Consider the following 23,709-nt stretch of genomic DNA (forward strand, 5'->3'; position numbering starts at 1 on the left):
CTTTCAAAGGGTAATTAGATTAGATTAGCAAAAACACAGGAAATAGTGGTAGAAGCCTGGAGCAGAGAAATAATCTGCAGCAACAGCCCCGTCTTCCAACTTCTCTGCACAATTAATTGTAGAAGACATGTTCTCTTAGCAAACGGAGTGGACGTAAAAGTATCATACTTTAAAATAATAGTTTAAACCATCCATTTAAAAAATGTTGCTCTGTAATTGATGATGATAGCAATACAAAAGTAAGAAATACAATTTTACTGTATAATAACGCCGAAGAACAACAACAATATTAATTTTGGCAAGTGTCAACATGACCAGCTTACACTGCTTGTCTTAGAATGTGAGAAGAATTTGCTCTCTCCTTTGCTGCGGTGCTTGTGTAAAGAAGAGGAGGATGAGGAGGAGGAGAAGGGGGGCAGAGAGCAGCTGAGGGTGGGTAGTAATAAGGCGCTACTAGCGCCGCCCTCCTGGCTGAAGGAGGAACACTCGCTGGTCCTGCGCTGGCGGACAGGGGGCTCGTCGGAGAGCGGCGACAGCAGGGGAGGCAGCAGCTCTCTCTTCCTGGGCTGTTTCCTCAGAGAGCTAGGCAACGACAAATAGAGAAACATTTATGAAACGCTTATGTATTGTTTATGAAGTGTTACGACATCCTTATGTAGGTACCCTTCAAAGTGTTATCAAAACAGACATAAGAGAAGAACAATTCTCTCTCTCTCTCTCTCTCTCTCTCTCTCTCTCTCTCTCTCTCTCTCTCTCTCTCTCTCTCTCTCTCTCTCTCTCTCTCTCTCTCTCTCTCTCTCTCTCTCTCTCTCTCTCTCTCTCTCTCTCTCTCTCTCTCTCTCTCTCTCTCTCTCTCTCATACTGACTGGAGAGGTACGGTGAGTTCTCGCAGCCTGAAATGCCAGCCAATCTCAACTGTTATGTCATCAAAGTGGTGGATGGATGAAAAAAAGGAGAGAAATGACTTGACTGAGCTATTTGTAAAATTGAGAAGTACAGGTATTATGTGCAGGCCTAAAAGAAAGCATCTGGCCTTAGACAGAACATTCTGTTAGAATGAATGATTATTTCTGCTTTCATTATAAGACTAATTCAATGCAGCACTATACCGCGAAGACATAAAGTACAGATACTTCTCAGTATCTGTTGGGTTTTATCAAAGAGCATATCCAACTGAGAATCTCTTAGACTTATAAAAAAAATCTCTTAAAAACTATTGGAACCAAGATGTAAAAATAACTGATGTTGGCACAAGATGGAGCATAACTAATGAAATTGTACGCTTTATCCAGTATAAACTAATATATAGAATTTATTACACAAGACACAAAATTCACAAATTCAACAGTACAATGTCATGTCTCAAGTGTAAAACTAATAATGACTCAATAATCCATGCTTACTGGGAACGCTATGAAGTTCGGAAGTTGTGGGCGGAGCTAGAAAGTTGGCTGTCAGAATTTATATTACAATATAAACTTACTTTTAATCAATCTGTCTGCATATTTCAAGACATGACATATGGGGGTGTAGTGAGATACCTAATGGGCTGGACAATTATTTTCTCATCACTCATTTTGAAAAAACGTATACTAAAAACTTGGAAGTCAATCAATCCGCCATCATTAACAGAATGGAAAAATCAAATGATTTATTATTGAAATAGCATGGGCGATTGAGAAAAACAAATTGGTTCAATTTAAGGCCATGTGGCAAACAATAATGCAGGCACTAGGGATGGGGTTGTGAGCAGGCGGGTCTGGGCAGATGAGATGTAATCATTGTTTGTATGTGTCTGTAAGTTGTCGTACGTACAGTACCAGTCAAAAGTTTGGACACACCTACTCATTCAAGGGTTTTTCTATATTTTTACTATTTTCTACATTGTAGAATAATAGTGAAGACATCAAAACTATGAAATAACATGTAGTAACCAAAAAAGAGTTAAACAAATCAAAATATATTTGAGATTTGAGATTCTTCAAAGTAGCCACAGCTTTGCACACTCTTGGCATTCTCTCAACCAGCTTCATGAGGAATGCTTTTCCAACAGTCTTGAAGGAGTTCTCACATATGCTGAGCACTTGTTGGCTGCTTTTCCTTCACTCTGCGGTCCAACTCATCGCAAACCATCTCAATTGGGTTGAGGTTGGTCGGTTGATTGTGGAGGCCAGGTCATCTGATGCAGCACTCCATCACTCTCCTTCTTGGTCAAATAGCCCTTACACAGCCTGGAGGTGTGTTTTGGGTCATTGTCCTGTTGAAAAACAAATGATAGTCCCACTACCAGATGGGATGGCGTATCACTACAGAATGCTGTGGTAGCCATGCTGGTTAAGTGTGCCTTGAATTCTAAATAAATCACAGACAGTGTCACCAGCAAAGCACCCCCACACCATCACACCTCCTCCTCCATGCTTCACGGTGGGAACCACACATGCAGAGATCATCCATTCACCTACTCTGCGTCTCACAAAGACACGGCGGTTGGAACCAAAAATCTCAAATATGGACTCATCAGACCAAAGGACAGATTTCCACCGGTCTAATGTCCATTGCTCGTGTTTCTTGTCCCAAGCAAGTCTCTTCTTCTTATTGGTGTCCTTTAGTAGTGGTTTCGTTGCAGCAATTTGACCATGAAGGCCTGATTCACGCAGTCTCCTCTGAAAAGTTGATGTTGAGATGTGTCTGTTACTTGAACTCAGTGAAGCATTTATTTGGGCTGCAATCTGAGGTGCAGTTAACTCTAATGAATGTATCCTCTGCAGCAGAGGTAACTCTGGGTCTTCCTTTCCTGTGGCGGTCCTCATGAGAGCCAGTTTCATCATAGCGCTTGATGGTTTTTGCGACTGCACTTGAAGAAACTTTCAAAGTTCTTGAAATGTTCCGTATTGACTGACCTTCATGTCTTAAAGTAATGATGGACTGTTGTTTCTCTTTGCTTATTTGAGCTGTTCTTGCCATAATATGGACTTGGTCTTTTACCAAATAGGGCTATCTTCTGTATACCACCCCTACCTTGTCACAACACAACTGATTGGCCCAAACGCATTAAGGAGGAAAGAAATTCCACGAATTAACTTTTAACAAGGCACACATGTTAATTGAAATGCATTCCAGGTGACTACCTCATGAAGCTGGTTGAGAGAATGCCAAGAGTGTGAAAAGTTGTCATCAAGGCAAAGGGTGGCTATTTGAAGAATCTCAAATATAAAACATATTTTGATTTGTTTAACACTTTTTTGGTTACTACATGATTCCATATGTGTTATTTAATAGTTTTGATGTCTTCACTATTATTCTACAATGTAGAAAATAGTTTAAAAAATTAAGAAAAACCCTGGAATGAGTAGGTGTGTCCAAACTTTTGACTGGTACTGTATGTATATGTTGGTCTTGTTTTTTGGAATGTAAAAAAAGAACGAAAAGGAAAAATAAATAGTATTTAAAAAAAGAAACAGTGCATGCGTATATCAATGATATTTAATATCATTTCAACATATCCTTTTGGCTTGGTTGAAAACCATAAAACCGTTTCAGTTTTCCACATAATTTTTTCAGTGCCTCTGACCCTCTAAGGAGGCAGCCTAGAAATAGGCCTAGAAATAGCCCTGTAGTGCACTGACGGGTCAGAATATTGATTGATCAAGCAGTGGAACGGCAGTTTGTTGAGACAGAAAGCACTTGTGCTTAGATTTACAGTCCTTCTAATATCCACTCCTGCTCCAGAAACCTGGCCCCTCAGAGGGGAACCCAGTGGACTGCAGTCTGGATCCATGTGAGTGTGTTCTTGGTATAGCTGTGTGTGTGTGTGTGTGTGTGTGCCCACATGGGGCTTCTGTTAACAATAGAATGTTATCTATGTTAACAGATAAGAGACAGGTGAGGAAGTTGCCGTGAATACTTTCCTCAAAGTTACTATTGAGTTTAAAAACCACCAAGAATGTAAAGTAGTAGCGAGAAACCTGGCCTCCCTCATAGAGCTACTATATTTTTTCACATTGTTTGCAACAACAGATTATTTTTGCCCCCTTTCCCTAAACTCATGAGGATTTCATATATGAGAAAAAAAATGCTTAGCTGGCGCAAGAGCGCCTAAAGCAGTAACGGGGGAAACGCAGTCAGAAAACCTCATTAGGATTATGTTGCTCAGGTTATTTTTCAACAGCAGCATATTTTGTCTTGTTTCATGGGCCTGAAAATGAGCATAACCCTGGTTGGTTTACGGCATTAATAAAAAGCATCTTTACACTCCAATCTGATTAAAAGGCTTTGAGGCTGTCTAAATTCGGCTGATTTAAAGGTTACTAGGCAGGTCATATTTCAGCCCAGACCAAAGGGTTCAGTATTTCTGCACTAGATACCTGTGGCAGATCATATATCACAGTGCTGGGTAATCATATTAAATATATGTGTAGTGTTTAGTGGTAAAGCTCAGCTAGTGGACACTCCGTCCGCCGGACTCACTACACTCGACCCCCACGACCCTTGTCACCAGCGTCCCTTTGACGAGCAGTTGCTCTCCACAGCGCTAATTAAATATCTACAATTAGCGTTGGTGCCCTTGACAGTGTCACGTTACCTTAATGCTGTAGGACACAGCAAAGAGCTATCAGCAGCTAAGGGTATACCATACTAGGGACATCACTGCTCCTGTACCTCCCAGCATCCTCTCTGAGGAGGATCTACACTGGTTGGACCTTGGCTGAGGACGTAATGATAGCTAACACACTTTTGTACATCGCACTGTTCCGTACATTTGACCTTATTTTAGCGCCCCCAAAACGTAATTCTTCCAGGTCAACTGTACTATGAATACCATTATAAAGCACAATTTCTCCCCTTTCCAGCAAAATCAATGACGAGACCTTCATGCTGCCCGTCTCTGCATGATTGAAAAAAGCAATGGAGCTCTGCTGGGTCTTTTTAAAAATGGAGGGAAGCGAAAGCTACTGCGTAATAGTGAAAGGGGGAGATATGTTGTGTGGGGAACTGGCTTTTTTAACCCGATTTGTCCAACTTATCACCTCTAAAATGTAAATAAAACACTATAAAGAGTTGATATAATGTCTAATTACATACAGTTGAAGTCGGAAGTTTACATACACTTAGGTTGGAGTCACACGATTTTCACGGAAGAATACTGTACCAAGTTAGCTAGCTGAATAAACTAAGTTAGTCTATTCCTAGAAAACATTAAACCGCTGTAGTTTACAACAATTATAGTTTCTGAGGTGGAAGTTGGGAGAGTTATATTTGGGTGTTGTGGTGAGGGAGGCCCCGCTCTCTCCTTTCCCAGATGTTTAGTTCATTTCATTCCGATCTCCTTTGCATTATTGTAGCCATTTTCTGCAGCCTGTCAACTATGCCTCTGTCTATCCCTGTTCTCTCCTCTCCGCACAGGCTATACAAACGCCTCACACCGCGTGGCTGCTGCCTCTCTAACCTTGTGGTCCCTGCACGCACCACCCACGTGGAGTTCCAGGTCTCAGGCAGCCTCTGGAACTGCCGTTCTGCTGCCAACAAGGCAGAGTTCATCTCAGCCTATGCTACCCTCCAGTCCCTCGACTTCTTGGCGCTGACGGAAACATGGATTACCACTGAAAACACTGCTACTCCTACTGCTCTCTCCTCGTCTGACCATGTGTTCTCGCATACCCCGAGAGCATCTGGTCAGCGGGGTGGTGGCACAGGAATCCTCATCTCTCCCAAGTGGACATTTTTTATTTTTCCCCTGACCCATCTGTCTATCTCCTCATTTGAATTCCATGCTGTCACAGTCACTAACTAGCCCATTTAAGCTTAATATCCTTGTCATTTATCGCCCTCCAGGTTCCCTTGGAGAGTTCATCAATGAGCTTGACGCCTTGATAAGTTCCTTTCCTGAGGATGGCTCACCCCTCACAGTTCTGGGGGACTTCAACCTCCCTATGTCTACCTTTGACTCATTTCTCTCTGCCTCCTTCTTTCCACTCCTCTCTTCTTTTGACCTCACCCTCTCACCGTCCCCCCCTACTCACAAGGCAGGCAATACGCTTGACCTCATCTTTACTAGATGCTGTTCTTCTACTAATCTCACTGCAACTCCCCTCCATGTCTCCGACCACTACTTTGTATCCTTTTTCTCTCTCGCTCTCCTCCAACACTACTCACTCTGCCCCTACTCAGATGGTAATGTGCCGTCGCAACCTTCGCTCTCTCTCTCCCGCTACTCTCTCCTCTTCCATCCTATCATCTCTTCCCTCTGCTCAATCCTTCTCCCTCCAATCTCCTGATTCTGCCTCCTCAACACTCCTCTCCTCCCTTTCTGCATCCTTTGACTCTCTATGTCCCCTATCCTCCCGGCCGGCTCGGTCCTCCCCTCCAGCTCCGTGGTTTGATGACTCATTGCGAGCTCACAGAACAGGGCTCCGGGCAGCCGAGCGGAAATGGAGGAAAACTAGACTCCCTGCAGACCTGGCATCTTTTCACTCCCTCCTCTCTACATTTTCTTCATATTTTTCTGCTGCTAAGGCCACTTTCTACCACTCTAAATTCCAAGCATCTGCCTCTAACCCTAGGAAGCTCTTTGCCACCTTCTCCTCCCTGCAGAATCCTCCACCCCCTCCCCCCCTCCTCTCTCTCTGTGGATGACTTCGTCAACCATTTTGAAAAGAAGGTTGACGACATCCGATCCTCGTTTGTTAAGTCAAATGACACTGCTGGTCCTGCTCACACTGCCCTACCCTATGCTTTGACTTCTTTCTTCCCTCTCTCTCCAGATAAAATCTTACGACTTGTGACGGCCGGCCGCCCAACAACCTGCCCGCTTGACCCTATCCCCTCCTCTCTTCTCCAGACCATCTCCGGTGACCTTCTCCCTTACCTCACCTCGCTGATCAACTCATCCTTGACCGCTGGCTATGTCCCTTCTGTCTTCAAGAGAGCGAGAGTTGCACCCCTTCTCAAAAAACCTACACTCGATCCCTCTGATGTCAACAACTACAGACCAGTATCCCTTCTTTCTTTTCTCTCCAAAACTATTGAGCGTGCCGTCTTTAGCCAACTCTCTTGCTATCTCTCTCAGAATGACCTTCTTGATCCAAACCAGTCAGGTTTCAAGACTGGTCATTCAACTGAGACTGCTCTTCTCTGTGTCACGGAGGCTCTCCGCACTGCTAAAGCTAACTCTCTCTCCTCTGCTCTTGTCCTTCTAGACCTGTCTGCTGCCTTTGATACTGTGAACCATCAGATCCTCCTCTCCACCCTCTCCGAGCTGGGCATCTCTGGTGCGGCTCACTCTTGGATTGCGTCCTACCTGACCGGTTGCTCCTACCAAGTGGCGTGGCGAGAAGCTGTCTCTGCACCACGTGCTCTCACCACTGGTGTCCCCCAGGGCTCAGTTCTAGGCCCTCTCCTATTCTCGCTATACAGCAAGTCACTTGGCTCTGTCATATCCTCACATGGCCTCTCCTATCATTGCTACGCAGACGACACACAACTAATCTTCTCCTTTCCCCCTTCTGATAACCAGGTGGTGAATCGCATCTCTGCATGTCTGGCAGACATATCAGTATGGATGGATCACCACCTCAAGCTGAACCTTGGCAAGACGGAGCTGCTCTTCCTCCCGGGGAAGGACTGCCCGTTCCATGATCTCGCCATCACGGTTGACAACTCCGTTGTTTCCTCCTCCCAGAGTGCAAAGAGCCTTGGCGTGACCCTGGACAACACCCTGTCGTTCTCCGCTAACATCAAGGCGGTGACCCGATCCTGTAGGTTCATGCTCTACAACATTCGGAGAGTACGACCCTGCCTTACACAGTAAGCGGCACAGGTCCTAATCCAGGCACTTGTCATCTCCCGTCTGGATTACTGCAACTCGCTGTTGGCTGGGCTCCCTGCCTGTGCCATTAAACCCCTACAACTCATCCAGAATGCCGCAGCCCGTCTGGTGTTCAACCTTCCCAAGTTCTCTCACGTCACCCCGCTCCTCCGCACACTCCACTGGCTTCCAGTTGAAGCTCGCATCTGCTACAAGACCATGGTGCTTGCCTACGGAGCTGTGAGGGGAACGGCACCTCCGTACCTTCAGGCTCTGATCAGTCCCTACACCCAAACGAGGGCATTGCGTTCATCCACCTCTGGCCTGCTGGCTCCCCTACCTCTGCGGAAGCACAGTTCCCGCTCAGCCCAGTCAAAACTGTTCGCTGCTCTGGCACCCCAATGGTGGAACAAGCTCCCTCACGACGCCAGGACAGCGGAGTCACTCACCACCTTCCGGAGACATTTGAAACCCCACCTCTTTAAGGAATACCTGGGATAGGATAAAGTAATCCTTCTACCCCCCCCCAATTAAAATAATAATAATAATAATAATAATAATAAAACATTGTAAAGTGGTTATCCCACTGGCTATAAGGTGAATGCACCAATTTGTAAGTCGCTCTGGATAAGAGCATCTGCTAAATGACGTAAATGTAAATGTAAATGTAAAATTAAAACTCGTTTTTCAACCACTCCACACATTTCTTGTTAACAAACTATCGTTTTGGCAAGTCGGTTAGGACATCTACTTTGTGCATGACACAAGTAATTTTTCCAACAATTGTTTACAGACAGATTATTTCACTTATAATTCGGTGTATCACAATTCCAGTGGGTCAGAAGTTTACATACACTAAGTTGACTGTGCCTTTAAACAGCTTGGAAAATTCCAGAAAATGATGTCATGGCTTTAGAAGCTTCTGAAAGGCTAATTGACATCATTTGAGTCAATTGGAGGTGTACCTGTGGATGTATTTCAAGGCCTAACTTCAAACTCAGTGCCATTCACCACACATACAGTACTACCACTTATCAGAGAAAAACAAGAGCCTGTAAGACACCCATAATGACTGTGTACATCCCTGTAACCATTTACTGTACATAACAGGATGCTCTACACTTTCCTTTTCTCATCCAGTAACCATAGGGATGCGTTAAGTAAGTACTGCACTGTGAGTGGTTCGGCGACACTTACTCTTTTGTGCTCATGTTCTTGTGGTGAATGGGTGAGATGCACGGGGGAAGAAGCATGGAGTCTTTCTCCAACCGTAACTTCTTGCTCCTGCCGACAGCGTCACAATGGTCAGACTGAAGAACAACCACACAAATAGCATAGTCAGCATTGAACATACTACCAGCACGTTCTCACTGCTCCTCCATGGACACACTCCAACCATTATCCTACATACCAATACCAGCTAGTACCGAGAGAAAAAAAGAGTGAGAAAGGTTCTGCACTTGCCTTGTGTTTCCTCTTGGCCTTGCTAGGGGGTTTCTCAACAGGGGTAGACTGTAGACTGGCAGGGGACTGGCGTCTGTGCTTGGCGCTGGGTTCCCAGGGTTCCCGGGACTCAACCTTCACAGGAGGGGGCTCAGGGGGGTCCTGTCCTGGGATTCTAGACAGGAAGCTCAGCTCGATCTTCACCCAAAGGGACTTGATGTCCTCAAAGTCCCTGAGAGGGGACAGCAGTTCATTCTGGACGATGGGGACAGGGAAGAAGACGGGTTCTTCCAGTAGGTCCCCAACCACACCAGGGTCTGGGATGGAGATGGAAGTGCTGCAGGTGCTGGTAAGGCTACTGACACTCAGGATATTGCTGTTGCAGTCCTTGGCTGCTTTGAGAGTCTGCAGGCTGCTGGGACCTGGGCAGGGAGGGTTAGGGACCTTGATCAGATCCTCTGGTTCAGAGTGGCACTCAGACGACGAAGACTCCGTCTCGATGAACTCCTTGGACTTGGGGATGATCTTGCTGGGCCCCCTGTGCTTCTTCTTGTCCAGGACTGGGGCTGGGGGAGGATGAGCTGGAGTAGAAGTAGTGGTAGTGGCGGTGTGAGGTTCCTTCCTAGGGGCAGCTTTCCCACTGGTGCCCTTGGTCCTGGACTTGGGTGGCTCCAGAAGAGGTGGAGGCTCCTTCTCCTTAGGGGTAGTGCTGATGGAGGTGTTGATGGGCTTGGACCAGGAGCTGTGTTCCTCCAGGCTGGACGAGCGTTCCACTTTCTTCGGCTGCTTCTTTCCAATGCTGCGTCTGGCTGGGGCCGTCTCCACCGCCACTGGGGACTTGACCTTTGAACTCTTGCCCTCTGAGACCTTTGGTCCAGTCTTGGGTTTGGCCTTCTCTCGGATGGGGCTGAGGAGGGCCCGTTCCTTGGCGTCGGTCTGGGCCAGCAGGACGGTGGGCCCAGGCTTGCTCTTCCCTGGGGCCGGGCCCTTGCTCCCAGGGGCCTGCTGGCTGTGGTCAGGCTGGGAGCTGCTGAGCCCATGGCTCTCTCTCTCTGGCTGGTTACTGATAAGTGCTTTGTTATGTGGGGTCACTTTGTTCAGCCACTTATCCAGCTGCCATTTGTTTGTTGGAGGTTCAGGCTGTATGAGGAAAGAAGAAGAAGAAAGGACAAAGAATTACAGGTAGATAGATCCAAGTTTGGTTTGATAGTAGACTACATAGCTTCATAAAACACTGTGTTGACTCATGAAAGTAAAATGTGATAATTCAATTGTCTCTTCAGAGTTATATGTTATCAAACCAATGAGCCAATGTCATGATGAAGAGACCATTAAAATAGACTCTCAGAAACTCATGAATGACTGAGTAGTGCTCCCATATTGTCCTTGTGCTAGTCTCCGACCATGCCACCTCACATTGTTTGTTTTCTACCATTATGCCCCTCGACAAGTACAAATGTTTCATATGAAATCATAAATACTGTCTTGAATGATCTAAATGATAGCAAATCATCCGGAAAGGAAGTGCTGGAAATGAATTGACTAAGGAATGAAGCATTAAAACCGGCTAACACATACAGTCTTCATCTCTGAAAGCCCCAGCCTTTACATCCCATCAGTTGGGGTGGTGGATTTAAGCTGTTCTGGGACGGGGGGATTTTAGGCTTAAAAGGAACCACAGCAATAATACATTAACAATCTAACATGGCTTCCGGAGAACTCCTGGGTTTTTAGTAAAACATCAGTAGAGTGCACTTTGAGAGGGAATGAGACATCCTTGAAGACAGACAGGCCCGTTTCCTGGCCCCCTGGATGTTCCCATTGGCTGTTCCCTGGTGGACAGGAAGTAATATGGCCTGTAGAGGGCGCCCAAATGCACTGTGGTAAATATTTACCCGGGTCTAACACTCAGAGTGCTCCTCTGTGGAATATTACTCTGCCTGGCACATGAGCTGCTTTAGCTGCCATGCAAGTCTCCAAGTCTCTTTACTACCATCAACTGCAACAACCGGGAAAGAGGGAAAGTTACTACCACTTTTTCCTTGAAAAATAAAGTCTGCTAGTTTAATCCTATCAAAATGATAGTGTAGATAGGGTTTTCATCCCTGGATCAAAATGGTGTACTAGTGTTTCTGTAGCCCAAAATAATAGGATCAATGTTTTCCCCTATGGTATAACACTGGTTGAGTATTGGTGGATAGCACAGTAAAAAAAAAAAATCTGACTGTGCCGGTACAATACAGTAAGGAGGGATTGTGTTGTACCTCTGGGGTGGCGGTCCGGGAGGCCCCGTTACACTCGCTGTCACTGGAGCTGCTCTCACTGTCTGAGTCCGACTCGGAGCTGCTCTCTGATTCACTGGAGCTGGCCGAGGCGCCACTGAAGCGGCCCGGGTCACTGGTCTGAGACGTGGCCACAGGGATGCTGGGTAGGAGAGATCAAGAGAGATAGATAGAAAGAACGAGAGAGAAGAGAGAGAGAGAGAGAGAACATATAGAGAAGGACATGGAGAGAAAAAAAGTATATATGTTTTCATAGATAAACATTGACTGTGTGATAGACAAAGCTTTACTTTCTCCTCCAGCCTCATATTCCAGAAGCTCTACCTGGCCTCTGTGACCCTGGACTGTGACCCTGGACTGTGACCCTGGACTGATCTCATTCCACTGGAGTGTGTGAATAATGCACTGATGCGCTGTGACGCAGCTTTCTTTTGTGTCATCGTTTTTCTAAGAGCAGCCTTGTGTTCTGCCTCATGTTCGGCGCCAGCCACACGCCTGGCCTCGTGCTCTCTCTGCTCAGCACTCAACGCCGCGGTGCTGGCTCACTCAGCAGCGACACAGAGTTGGACGAGATGAGTCCGCCTGTCATTGACATGACTCCCAGATCCACACAGCCTGAAGACAGCAGGAGACAGCCCCATCAATCACACAGCATCATCTCTCTGTCTCTCTCTCTCTTGCTCTCTCTCAGAATTGTAATAAGGCAAACTGTTATTCAGAGAATAATGCATCTGACATCTGATAATCAATTTAATCAAACACAACATATAACTGCAGAACAAAGGAAATTGACATCATGCTTTATAATAAGCAATTTATTCTCCCTATTGAAAGTGTCAACGCTAGACTAGCTGAAGAAGATGTTGCAGGGGCGTATGGTACTGTGGGCCTGCTGTAGAAGGTAACAGCTCTAGCGATTGATGATAAATGCCTCCAGGAGACCGTTTGCTTTCTCACCTCCTACAGACTTATTATTCCACACTCTTTCAACTCTCTGTCACACTACTGGTTCTTCTGTTGGATCCGCTTTATAACACAATAAAACCCACACTACTGAACACAGGAGGTTGGTGGCACCTTAATTGGGGAGGATGGGCTCGTGGTAATGCCTGGAGTGGAATTAGTGGAATGGTATCAAATACAACAAACACATGGTTTCCATGTGTTTGATGCCATTCCATTCGCTTCGTTCCAGACATTATTGTGAGCCGTCCTCCCCTCAGCAGCCTCCACTACCACTGAAGCCATCAAAAGACACTCCATCCACTACAGCCTAAAGACTGGTTATAGAGGACCTGAGACACACTGGACAGGACAGGTGAAATTAAACAAGATGTATTTTCTGTCAACACCCCATTGATAACTGTGTTTTTCTGTGACAGGGTGAGGGGGCATATGGCAGCTTGGAGATCAGCGCTGGGACATAGTGGTGGCACTAGGCTCTGGGACATAGCGGTGGCACTAGGCTCTGGGACATAGCGGTGGCACTAGGCTCTGGGACATAGCGGTGGCACTAGGCTCTGGGACATAGCGGTGGCATTGGCTCTGGGACATAGCGGTGGCATTGGCTCTGGGACATAGCGGTGGCATTGGCTCTGGGACATAGCGGTGGCACTAGGCTCTGCAGTGAAACAGAGCCATGTGTCAAATAACTACACTGTGCCATGGACCAATAACCATTTACTAACATGTCCAGCCTGTCTGAGCCAGGTCAAGTCCTTAGAGGAGTAGCCAACTCTCCTGCCCCCAGGGCTTGCCTAGTGGCCGTTTGGTTCCAAACGCTGGATTGCAGTACAGAGCTGGAGAGAGCCGGACCATTGGACTCTGAGGCTCACAGCCAGTTCAGGTTAATGATTAAAGATAGAGGCCAAGGCCCTGTGGGTATAGTGTGGCATGGTGTTCCTATGCCCTGCCCTGGCAGTGCCCACCGCTGCCCGCTGCCAGTAGGATGGCAGAGCAGTAGGAGGACATGGCATCTTGTCCCTTGCTCTGCTCACGTGTTCAAGTCCAAGCGGCTCCTGGGAGCTGGGCCAGCACAGCACCACTGTCTGTCTCTCTGTCTGGGCTAGCACAGTACCACTGTCTGTCTCTCTGTCTGTTGTTCTGTCTTCATTAGCTGAGGATGGTGCCAGCAGAAACAGAGCCAGTACTAGAACAAACCAACAGTAAAGGACCTTCTATCTACACATCCCACTCTGAGATAACCCTACCTGGGTTGGCGCCCCCCCCTTGGTTTGTGCTGTGGTGGAGACCTCTGTGGGCTATACTCGGCCTTGTCTCAGGATTGTAAGTTGGTGGTTGAGGATATCCCTCTAGTGGTGCGGGGGCTGTGCTTTGGCAGAGTGGGTGGGGTTATATCCTTCCTGTTTGGCCCTGTCCGGGGGTTTCTTCGGATGGGGCCACAGTGTCTCCGGACCGCTCCTGTCTCAGCCTCCAGTATTTATGCTGCAGTAGTTTATGTGTCGGGGGGCTGGGGTTAGTTGGTTATACCTGGAGTACTTCTCCTGTCTTATCCAGTGTCCTGTGTGAATTTAAGTATGCTCTCTCTAATTCTCTCGTTCTCTCTTTCTCTCTGAGAACCTGAGCCCTAGGACCATACGTCAGGACTACCGGGCATGATGACACCTTGCTGTCCCCAGTCCGCCTGGCCTTGCTGCTATTCCAGTTTCAACTGTTCTGCCTGCGGTTCGAAACCCCTACCTGTCCCAGACCTGCTGTTTTCAACTCTTAAAGATCGGCTATGAAAAGCCAACTGAGAGACCTGAGCCCTAGGACCATACGTCGGGACTACCGGCCGTGGTGACTCCTTGCTGTCCCCAGTCCGCCTGGCCTTGCTGCTATTCCAGTTTCAACTGTTCTGCCTGCGGTTATGGAACCCCTACCTGTCCCAGACCTGCTGTTTTCAACTCTTAATGATCGGCTATGAAAAGCCAACTGAGATTTATTCCTGATTATTATTTGACCATGCTTGTCACTTATGAACATTTTTGAACATCTTGGCATGGTTCTGTTATAATCTTCACCCGGCACAGCCAGAAGAGGACTGGCCACCCCTCATAGCCTGGTTCCTCTCTAGGTTTCTTCCTAGGTTTTCGCCTTTCTAGGGAGTTTTTCCTAGCCACCGTGCTTCTACACCTGCATTACTAGCTGTTTGGGGTTTTAGGCTGGGTTTCTGTACAGCACTTCGAGATATTAGCTGATGTAAGAAGGGCTATATAAAATAAAATTGATTGATTGATTACCTGAAATGATAAGGCAACCATTGACAGATTCATGGAGTACTAGTCTAGATCTTACATACATTGTTTACAATCAATTGTTAAAGGAATAGTTCTAAGAATACACTATTTTTCTACATTCAAAATACTTTTTATGTAAGTAGAATTACTGTGGCATTCTCCAATACCCAAGTGTTGTCCAACTCATTATCTGGAATAAGAGATGTAATTACTATCCTAGGTCCCATTAAAGTGTTTAAAATAGACCTCTTGGAGACATTCTTACTTTCATCACTCAGTCTCTCCAAGTGGTGCTTGTGCATTTAAATAATTCATAAAAGGGAAGCGCTAATGTTCTATTTCAGAGCGTGAAGAACTGCAGCGGGGTAAGGTCACTTAATTTCCTTTGTCCACTTGATGGAGGTGAGCCTCAGCTGACAGCTGATAGAATCCTGAAAGGGGCTGGTGTCTTTAGAACAATGGCTGCTGTCTGCTTTCAGTGTGTTCACCTCGGTGTAGCCTGCTAACCTCTGACCTGCTAACAGGCTCTGCTCTCAGAACACTCTCCTAACCTCTCTAACCTGTCTCTCTCATGTCGGTGCTTGCAACAATGAGCTACCTTTCTCACAGCAGACAATAAAGACATTTAGAAAAAAATCATCCTCTGTCCATGGAACTTGCTGTTCCATCCAGAGTGATGAACTTCATGACAGACAGGGGTAAAATAATGACTAATTTGCTGGCATAATACATAATCCCGGTCATGCTGTGATATAACCGGTTCACATGAAGGTTTTTGACAAACAGCAGAGAAAACAAACAAACAGTTGCATACGTCTCTAATGCAGACAATTACTATAATGTGTTTCAATCACTGGGGTTCAATGGGCCACACGCATCTCACACATTTACATTTGAACATCAAACGTGGCACTATTAATCTACTATAATTTAAGTAAATAAATGAATGGCATTCATAATTAATGGGTTTTCCAATTTCCTCCTCATTCCAAAACAAACTGGATGGAGGGCCTTTGGGAACATAATGTTCCCTGCGAGCCAGTCTGACAGACTGGGAGTGGAGGAAGGAAGTGTCTCCCCAGCAGAGAGACAGTCGCCCCAGGCAAACCCCAGGCAAACCCCAGGCTCCACACAAGGACCTCTGGGAATGTGAGAGGAGGATACTCTAAAATCAACAGCTTCTAACTCACCACACAGTTCACACACAGTTCCAGTGCATATATTTAACCATTTATGCCAGCTAATTCACTTGAGTCTTCTAGATTCTTCTAGGAGCTGATCTGTCCAAGTATAGATTCACAGTGAGTTTTAAAGAGGGGGGCAGCTCTAGCGTACCATTCCATTCAGTCACATTATCACATTTTCTACAGTTATGTACAACTCTTTGAACAAGACGCTGCCAGACAGACCCAGACAGAATCCTGATGTAGTCATTACACAAACCAAACGACTTGGAGCATTCATTAAAAATGTAATAAATAAGTAAAGTTAGGATATTTAGAACTGTTTACACCATAAATATTCAACGTTTAGTAATGAAGCAATTTTCCAGGCCAGTGCAATTTGGAGAAAAAAAATTGGGATATTTACAACTCACAATATATCTCTCACTCACTCATCACTCACTAACTCACTCACTCACTCACTCACTCACTCACTCACTCACTCACTCACTCACATACAGTGAGGGACAGAAGTATTTGATCCCCTGCTGATTTTGTACGTTTGTCCACTGACAAAGACATGATCAGTCTATAATTTTAATGGTAGGTTTATTTGAACAGTGAGAGACAGAATAACAACAAAAAAATCCAGAAAAACGCATGTTAAAAATGATATAAATTGATTTGCATTTTAATGAGGGAAATACGTATTTGACCCCTCTGCAAAACATGACAAGGTACTTGGTGGCAAAACCCTTGTTGGCAATCACAGAGGTCAGACGTTTCTTGTAGTTGGTCACCAGGTTTGCGCACATCTCAGGAGGGATTTTGTTCTACTCCTCTTTGCAGATCTTCTCCAAGTCATTAAGGTTTCGAGGCTGACATTCGGCAACTCGAACCTTCAGCTCCCTCCACAGATTGTCTGTGGGATTAAGGTCTGGAGACTGGCTAGGCCACTCCAGGACCTTAATGTGCTTCTTCTTGAGCCACTCCTTTGTTGCCTTGGCCGTGTGTTTTGGGTCATTGTCATGCTGGAATACCCATCCACGACCCATTTTCAATGCCCTGGCTGAGGGAAGGAGGTTCTCACCCAAGATTTGACGGTACATGGCCCTGTCCATCGTCCCTTTGATGCGGTGAAGTTGTCCTGTCCCCTTAGCAGAAAACACCCCCAAAGCATAATGTTTCCACCTCCATGTTTGACGGTGGGGATGGTGTTCTTGGGGTCATAGGCAGCATTCCTCCTCCTCCAAACACGGCGAGTTGAGTTGATGCCAAAGAGCTCGATTTTGGTCTCATCTGACCACAACACTTTCACCCAGTTCTTCTCTGAATCATTCAGATGTTCATTGGCAAACTTCAGACGGGCCTGTATATGTGTTTTCTTGAGCAGGGGGACCTTGCGGGTGCTGCAGGATTTCAGTCCTTCACGGCGTAGTGTGTTACCAATTGTTTTCTTGGTGACTATGGTCCCAGCTGTTTTGAGATCATTGACAAGATCCTCCCGTGTAGTTCTGGGTTGATTCCTCACCGTTCTCATGATCATTGCAACTCCACGAGGTGAGATCTTGCATGGAGCCCCAGGCCGAGGGAGATTAAGCATGGAGCCCCAGGCCGAGGGAGATTGACAGGTCTTTTGTGTTTCTTCCATTTGCGAATAATCGCACCAACTGTTGTCACCTTCTCACCAAGCTGCTTGGCGATGGTTTTGTAGCCCATTCCAGCCTTGTGTAGGTCTACAATCTTGTCCCTGACATCCTTGGAGAGCTCTTTGGTCTTGGCCATGGTGGAGAGTCTATCTATCTCCCATGGGATCATTAAGGGTCAAAACAAGGCCAAACTCCAGTGATCCCACTGCCCGGGGCTGGCTGATTTGGCAGCTTTAGGAACAGTCTGCTATCGATTTGTGATTTACACTGATACCATAATCCTAGATCAATAAGGCCGATAGCGGAATTGATGAGGAAAGTGGTGGAGGGGCTAGCCTCCAGCCTCAGACAGTGGAACTAGAGAGAGAGACAGCAGGAAGAGAGAGAAGAGACAGATCTATCAAAAGAAGAGGCAGGCAGGGCTGGAGGCTAGCCCCTGAAGGTGGTGGGTGGTGGAGAATAATCATTAAAACCAGACCTGGGTACAGACAGAGTACATCTACATTTTGGAGGGAGCCAGCTGACTGGCTGCTGTAACGGTGAGTCAGTTGAGACATGCCAGTCCCTTGCTTCTTCCTTATTTGTTTGTAGTTTCTAATGATTTAAACATCTATTGCTCATGAGGCGCTGGGCAACCCTGAGCAGGTTACATTACTATTCCCTCTTATCCCCCAGAATACCATATTCTGGAAGAAGAACTGTCATTTTCTACTCTTCAATAAAGTCTAATCCTTAATTATAGATGAATAAATTCGGGCAGGTCTATAGAGACGGAAACCTATGCTGGTGTTTTCTCTCTCTCCCTCTCTCTCATTTAATCACCATGACACTGAATCACCCCAGCCTGGAATCTGAGGACGCAGCCGCTCATTATTAGATCAGTCGTACTGTACTGTATGAAAGTTGGTGTGAGTGATTTTGTTTGTCTGTGTGTAGTACAGACTGTATGTGGGAAAGAGAAAGAAAGAGAGTGAGCGTGAGAGCTGGACTGCTGGAGGGGTGTCATCCATAATTAGTCTGTCCTCACTCTGCGCGCCCTGTGTTATTAAATGATCCTCAGCATGCAGTGCTCTCTATTATTTTAATAAATCACCCCAAAGAATAACTCGCCGCAGACCTCCAAACCGATAACCTACACTTCCTCCTGCCCCTAAACCTATTATAGCCTTTAATTGATTAAATTACCAGTCACGGTTCTCAGGGGAGAAAGCGCCTGTGATGCAGTTAAGAACCCCCCCCCCAACCAACCCCACCATCCCCCAACCTGGTGCAAAATTTTTTATGATCATTACATTTAAGATAAACTAATTACAGGGAACAGCATTCCTGCATTCCCGTGATCGATGACATGACTTCAACAGTATCCTAATTCACTTAGAGGCCTTCTGCTGCCCAGTCACACGCAGCACAGCACAGTCATGATGAATTAGAGTGGGGCTCTCTCCACCACCGCCACACTCCCTGTCCCTGACAGACAGCCAGCCAGTCAGTCTCTCTGCTCTGATAGTCATCCTCTGACCCCACTACAGTCGGGAGATTTAACATGGCTAGACACTCAGTCATCAGTAGGGTCCAGAGTTTTTCCTGGTCAGGGCCTGTATCCACAATGCATCTCAGAGTAAGAGTGCTGTTCTAGGATCAATTTTGACTATTAGATAATAATGAATAAGATCATATGGACAGATCCTAGATCAGCACTTCTACTCTGAGATGCTTTGTGGATACAGGGCCCTTGACATATTCTCAGGAAAAACTCTGCCATTCTAAAACATGCCTTTATGGAGGAGTTGGAGAGATAATTCAGGGTCTATCTCTACTGAAACATTCCAGTCCAGGTTAATCTCAAATTCAACCAAGACCATGGGGCCATGCTGAAAAGCCACCTAAACCTTGTGCTGAAAAATGGAAATGAACATGTTGTCTATGTGCTGTCCTCACTATTTACTGTATATCTCTGAGCTGTTGGGTTGTATTCACACACTTCTGTCTTCATTATAGGCCTAGTCTTTGTCTCTGGAGCTTGGGCTTGTCATTGGTCTGTTAGAACGATGTCTCCTGTTTTAAGAGTGGTGTAACATTCCAAGCCTGACTTTGGAGCACCTTCAACCATTAAGGGAAGAGGCCGGGGAAAACAGCCCTCTACAATCTTGGAATGATTTCGCCATGCCGCAAAGCCACGTGAAAATCCGCTTTGGAGTAGACAACGAGAGCAGAGGACAAGATGTCAGAAATGATCTAGTGTTTAAAAACAAAAAGTAGAGCACTGTTGAAAAGTACCACATTTTGAACTGAAACCATTCAAACTGCCTAGAGACTACATGTATTTCAACATTTATTTCAACATTTAAATCCTAGGGCCTATGTTCTAGAAGGCTTCCCATCATCAAAGACCCACTGCAACCAGCCAGCCAGCCAGTCAGCAGGGCTCAGTCAATAGGGGTCCTGATCCTAAACCACAGAGCCAGTTCACCTCAGCTCCTCCTCATAATCCTTCCATGTGTAGTAGCAGCATGTATGAGTATCTGTGTCATTGATTATCTGAGAACGTCAGAGTTGACTATACTATTCTGTATGTGGGTTGTCTGTATGTCAAACACTAAGCTATCCTGGTCAAAGGTGTAATAGTCAGTTAAACAAGCCAAGGCATTAATGTTGCAACCCTGGCTTTGTAGTATGGAAGTCAATGACAGATATAATTACAGCTATTGGAAGGAAGGGTAAAATTGTCATTATAGAGGTTACCATTTTAGAAAGCTATTTATCCTCTGGATATAACAAAAAGGAGAGAGAGAGAGAGAGCGAACAAGAGAGAGCGAACGAGAGAGAGAGAGAATGAGAGAGAGAGAGAGCGAGAGAGAGAGAGAACGAGAGAGAGAGCGAGAGAGAAAGAGAACGAGAGAGAGAGCGAGAGAGAAAGAGAACGAGAGAGAGCGAGAGAGAGAGAGAGAGAGAGAGAGAGAGAAGCTCAGGGCTATAAACCCTGAGTAAATTAAGATGCAAACAAAGGAACACACATTAAGCACATTGCATGACTGTGATTAATTTACGAGAGACTCCAGTTATTGAGAAAATAAATTCTGACCAAGTGAGATTAAATGTGCCATTAAGAGAACAGAGAAATAACGTCCGTTTTAATTACACACATCAGTTATAGAGAACACAGGGCTTTGACCTTGATGGCTGCTAACCTGCAGGTAACAAAGGTGTGATGCTGAGAGTTGGTGTTTGGATGCACTACCACAAGCTTCAGGCCGAGTTAGGCGGTTGTTGAAATTCAATTGCTTAATTTCCTGCTTTCCTTCAACTCCTGTCCTTCGTGACCACTGATGGTGAATGGGCAGGATAATATAATATACGTCTGATCAGTGGCCATTAGGGAAAAGAGATGAAAAAAAAAAGACATTCAAAATTGGGATGTAGCAAAAATGATGAGTGTGTTTGTGCCTGTGTGTGTGAGTGAGTGTGTGCTTGGCCTGACTCTCTATAGCAGATGTGGCCCCCTCCCCTGGCCTGGCCTTCTACTGCTGTGTTGTGTGTTGGTAGAGCAGAGTAGAGCAGAGCACACTGTGTCAGACCACGCTCCTCCCCTGGGTCTCTGTGAGTAGCCTGACATGCTGACTAGACTGGGCACGGGCATGAGTCCATCGCGCGCATGTTGATTTTGTCCGCGATCAGGACACACAGGTTGAAATATCAAAAATGAACTCTGAATCAACTATATTCATTTGGGGACAGGTTGAAACGCATAAAACATTCATGGCCATTTAGCTAGCTTGCTGTTACTAGCTAATTTGTACTGGGAGATAAACATTGGGTTGTTCTTTTACCTGAAATGCACAAGGTCCTCTACTCCGACAATTAATCCACAGATAAAAGGGTAAACCTAGTTAGTTTCTAATAATCCATCCTCCTTCAGGCTTCTTCTTCTTCTTTGACAACCAACTTTAAGGTGCATTACCACCACCAACTGGACTGGAGTGTGGACCTCAGTTCATCTTTCAATCACCCACATGGGTATATGCTCCTAAAAACCAATGAGGAGATGGGAGAGGCGGGACTTGCAGTGCGTCAAGCGTCAAAAATGTTCTATTTTAGCACCTGACTACGCAGACGCTCGTTGACGCACGTGAGCAGTTTGGATGAAATGATTGAATAACATGTATGTGTCCATTTATTTTTGCAACCCGAGCGGTGTGGTCAGCATGTGAGCCCAGAATACTGACACACTCATTCCAGCTGCTGCTAACAATCTAATGAAGCCTATCGTTACTCATGAGTTTTAGACTGGGGGAGAGAGAGAAAAAATACCTCTAGATATAGTCATAGAGTATAAACATTATCGCTACACAAACAGAATGGTTTGGAGGGGTCTTGATAAAATATCATTGCTGATGTAAAACTGGGTATTACCAGGTCATCATAATACTGTTCTGAACCTCTGTAGACGGCCCAGGTTTGTTTTGCAAACAGGATGACAATCTGTATTCATCATTGTAATGTAGATTGATTCAGTACCAGCTGCCAGCTCCTAGTACTGTAAACAGTGCTTCAACACCCACCCTGCTATTGTAGCAACCCAGTAAAATGCATTTCTTATAGTTCTACTGACCATTTAATTATGTCCTGTTTTAGAGCTGAACAGCAGAGCCTATGTCAAGTCAGTTAGAGACAGATCTGTTATCCATTAGCTGACCTAATGTATAAAGTCTGCATCCCAAATGGCACTACTTTTGACCAGATCCATATGGGACCTGTTCAAAAGTAGTGAACTACATAGGGAATACGGTGCCATTTGGGACGCAGGCAAAGCCTAGTACTAAGGCTGTACGATTACAATGGGCTCATTCATTGGCAATTTATTGTGACAGTTGTGCCTTTTGGATTTGATGCTTGTCATATCTGTAATCCCTCATGCTGTATATTTCATAGAAAAGCAAGGCAGGGTATTGAATAATGAAGAGGTTCGAACATTAGCTAGCTACCACAGGAAACATTCAGAGTTGGCCAGCGCTTTGCCTGTGACTTGTGTCAGCTAGCGCTAGCTTGTAAATATGCAGGTTCCCCCGAAAGCCATGAGTGAGTTAGCTCCTTATTGGTGGCCAACAATAAAGGTTCAGAGGGGATTAACACCACATGACATTAATCATCACAGCCGCTCTGGTTCTGAGAACACCTGCCTGTAACAATCTCAGAGAAAAACACACAAATGAAAAATTCACTCAACTTGATGGGAGGAGGTAGGTGAAGAGGTGTGTGTTTTGACAGGGCGCAAGAAAACATCAATTGAAGGGAGAGTGGATCCGCAGCGAAAACACATACATAAATTAGGTGAAAATCTGGAGAGTGTACTGCTTGTTGAGAGGCACACTGAGGCCCATCTAATTACCCCAACAGAGGCCAGGGCTGGCATACACACACGGCCGCCTGATTTTGTCTGAAAGTGGGCCTGAAAAAGCTTGTTATCATTTTTCAAACCATTTTCCTGCAATTCTACACTGTTTCTTAACAGGGGGAATAAATATTTATATGAACAGAACACCATTTTTCTTTTTGGCACAATAAATTATATTGAAAAAGTATTTTAATGGCTAGATTACTAATATAGTCCCTTCCCTGAAAATCCCTTCCCCCAATCACACATGCTCACGCACACAGGATTCCGGAGGCGTCAGAGCCACTGAATGCGATGTGTATTTGTAATATCCTGAGAGTAAACAGCGATGCATCCAGCCCATGTCTCTGTGGATGTCACTGTGTCACGCTCACACGTGGACGGACAACACTGAGTCATGTTCACACGTGGACGGACAATACTGAGTCAAACCAGGTGGTGAATCGCATCTCTGCATGTCTGGCAGACATATCAGTATGGATGACGGATCACCACCTCAAGCTGAACCTTGGCAAGACGGAGCTGCTCTTCCTCCCGGGGAAGGACTGCCCGTTCCATGATCTCGCCATCACGGTTGACAACTCCGTTGTGTCCTCCTCCCAGAGTGCGAAGAGCCTTGGCGTGACCCTGGACAATACCCTGTCGTTCTCTGCTAACATCAAGGCGGTGACCCGATCCTGCAGGTTCATGCTCTACAACATTCGGAGAGTACGACCCTGCCTTACACAGGAAGCGGC

At 45.8% G+C, this 23,709-nt stretch overlaps 1 protein-coding gene across 1 annotated transcript in view; it reads right to left on the reverse strand.

Moving 5' to 3' along the window:
- Positions 1-23,709, reverse strand: part of LOC121585607 (AF4/FMR2 family member 2-like) — a 335,853-nt gene that overhangs the window by 45,603 nt on the left and 266,541 nt on the right. Inside the window, exons 10-13 of the mRNA XM_045225453.1 lie at positions 11,512-11,671; positions 9,269-10,387; positions 9,002-9,114; positions 324-582 (exon numbers count right to left, since the gene is read on the reverse strand). Coding sequence (XP_045081388.1) covers positions 324-582; positions 9,002-9,114; positions 9,269-10,387; positions 11,512-11,671 — 1,651 coding nt within the window. The remainder of the gene's footprint in view (positions 1-323; positions 583-9,001; positions 9,115-9,268; positions 10,388-11,511; positions 11,672-23,709) is intronic.

This window comes from Coregonus clupeaformis, chromosome 2 (genome assembly GCF_020615455.1).
Source record: "Coregonus clupeaformis isolate EN_2021a chromosome 2, ASM2061545v1, whole genome shotgun sequence".
Lineage (NCBI taxonomy): Eukaryota > Metazoa > Chordata > Actinopteri > Salmoniformes > Salmonidae > Coregonus > Coregonus clupeaformis.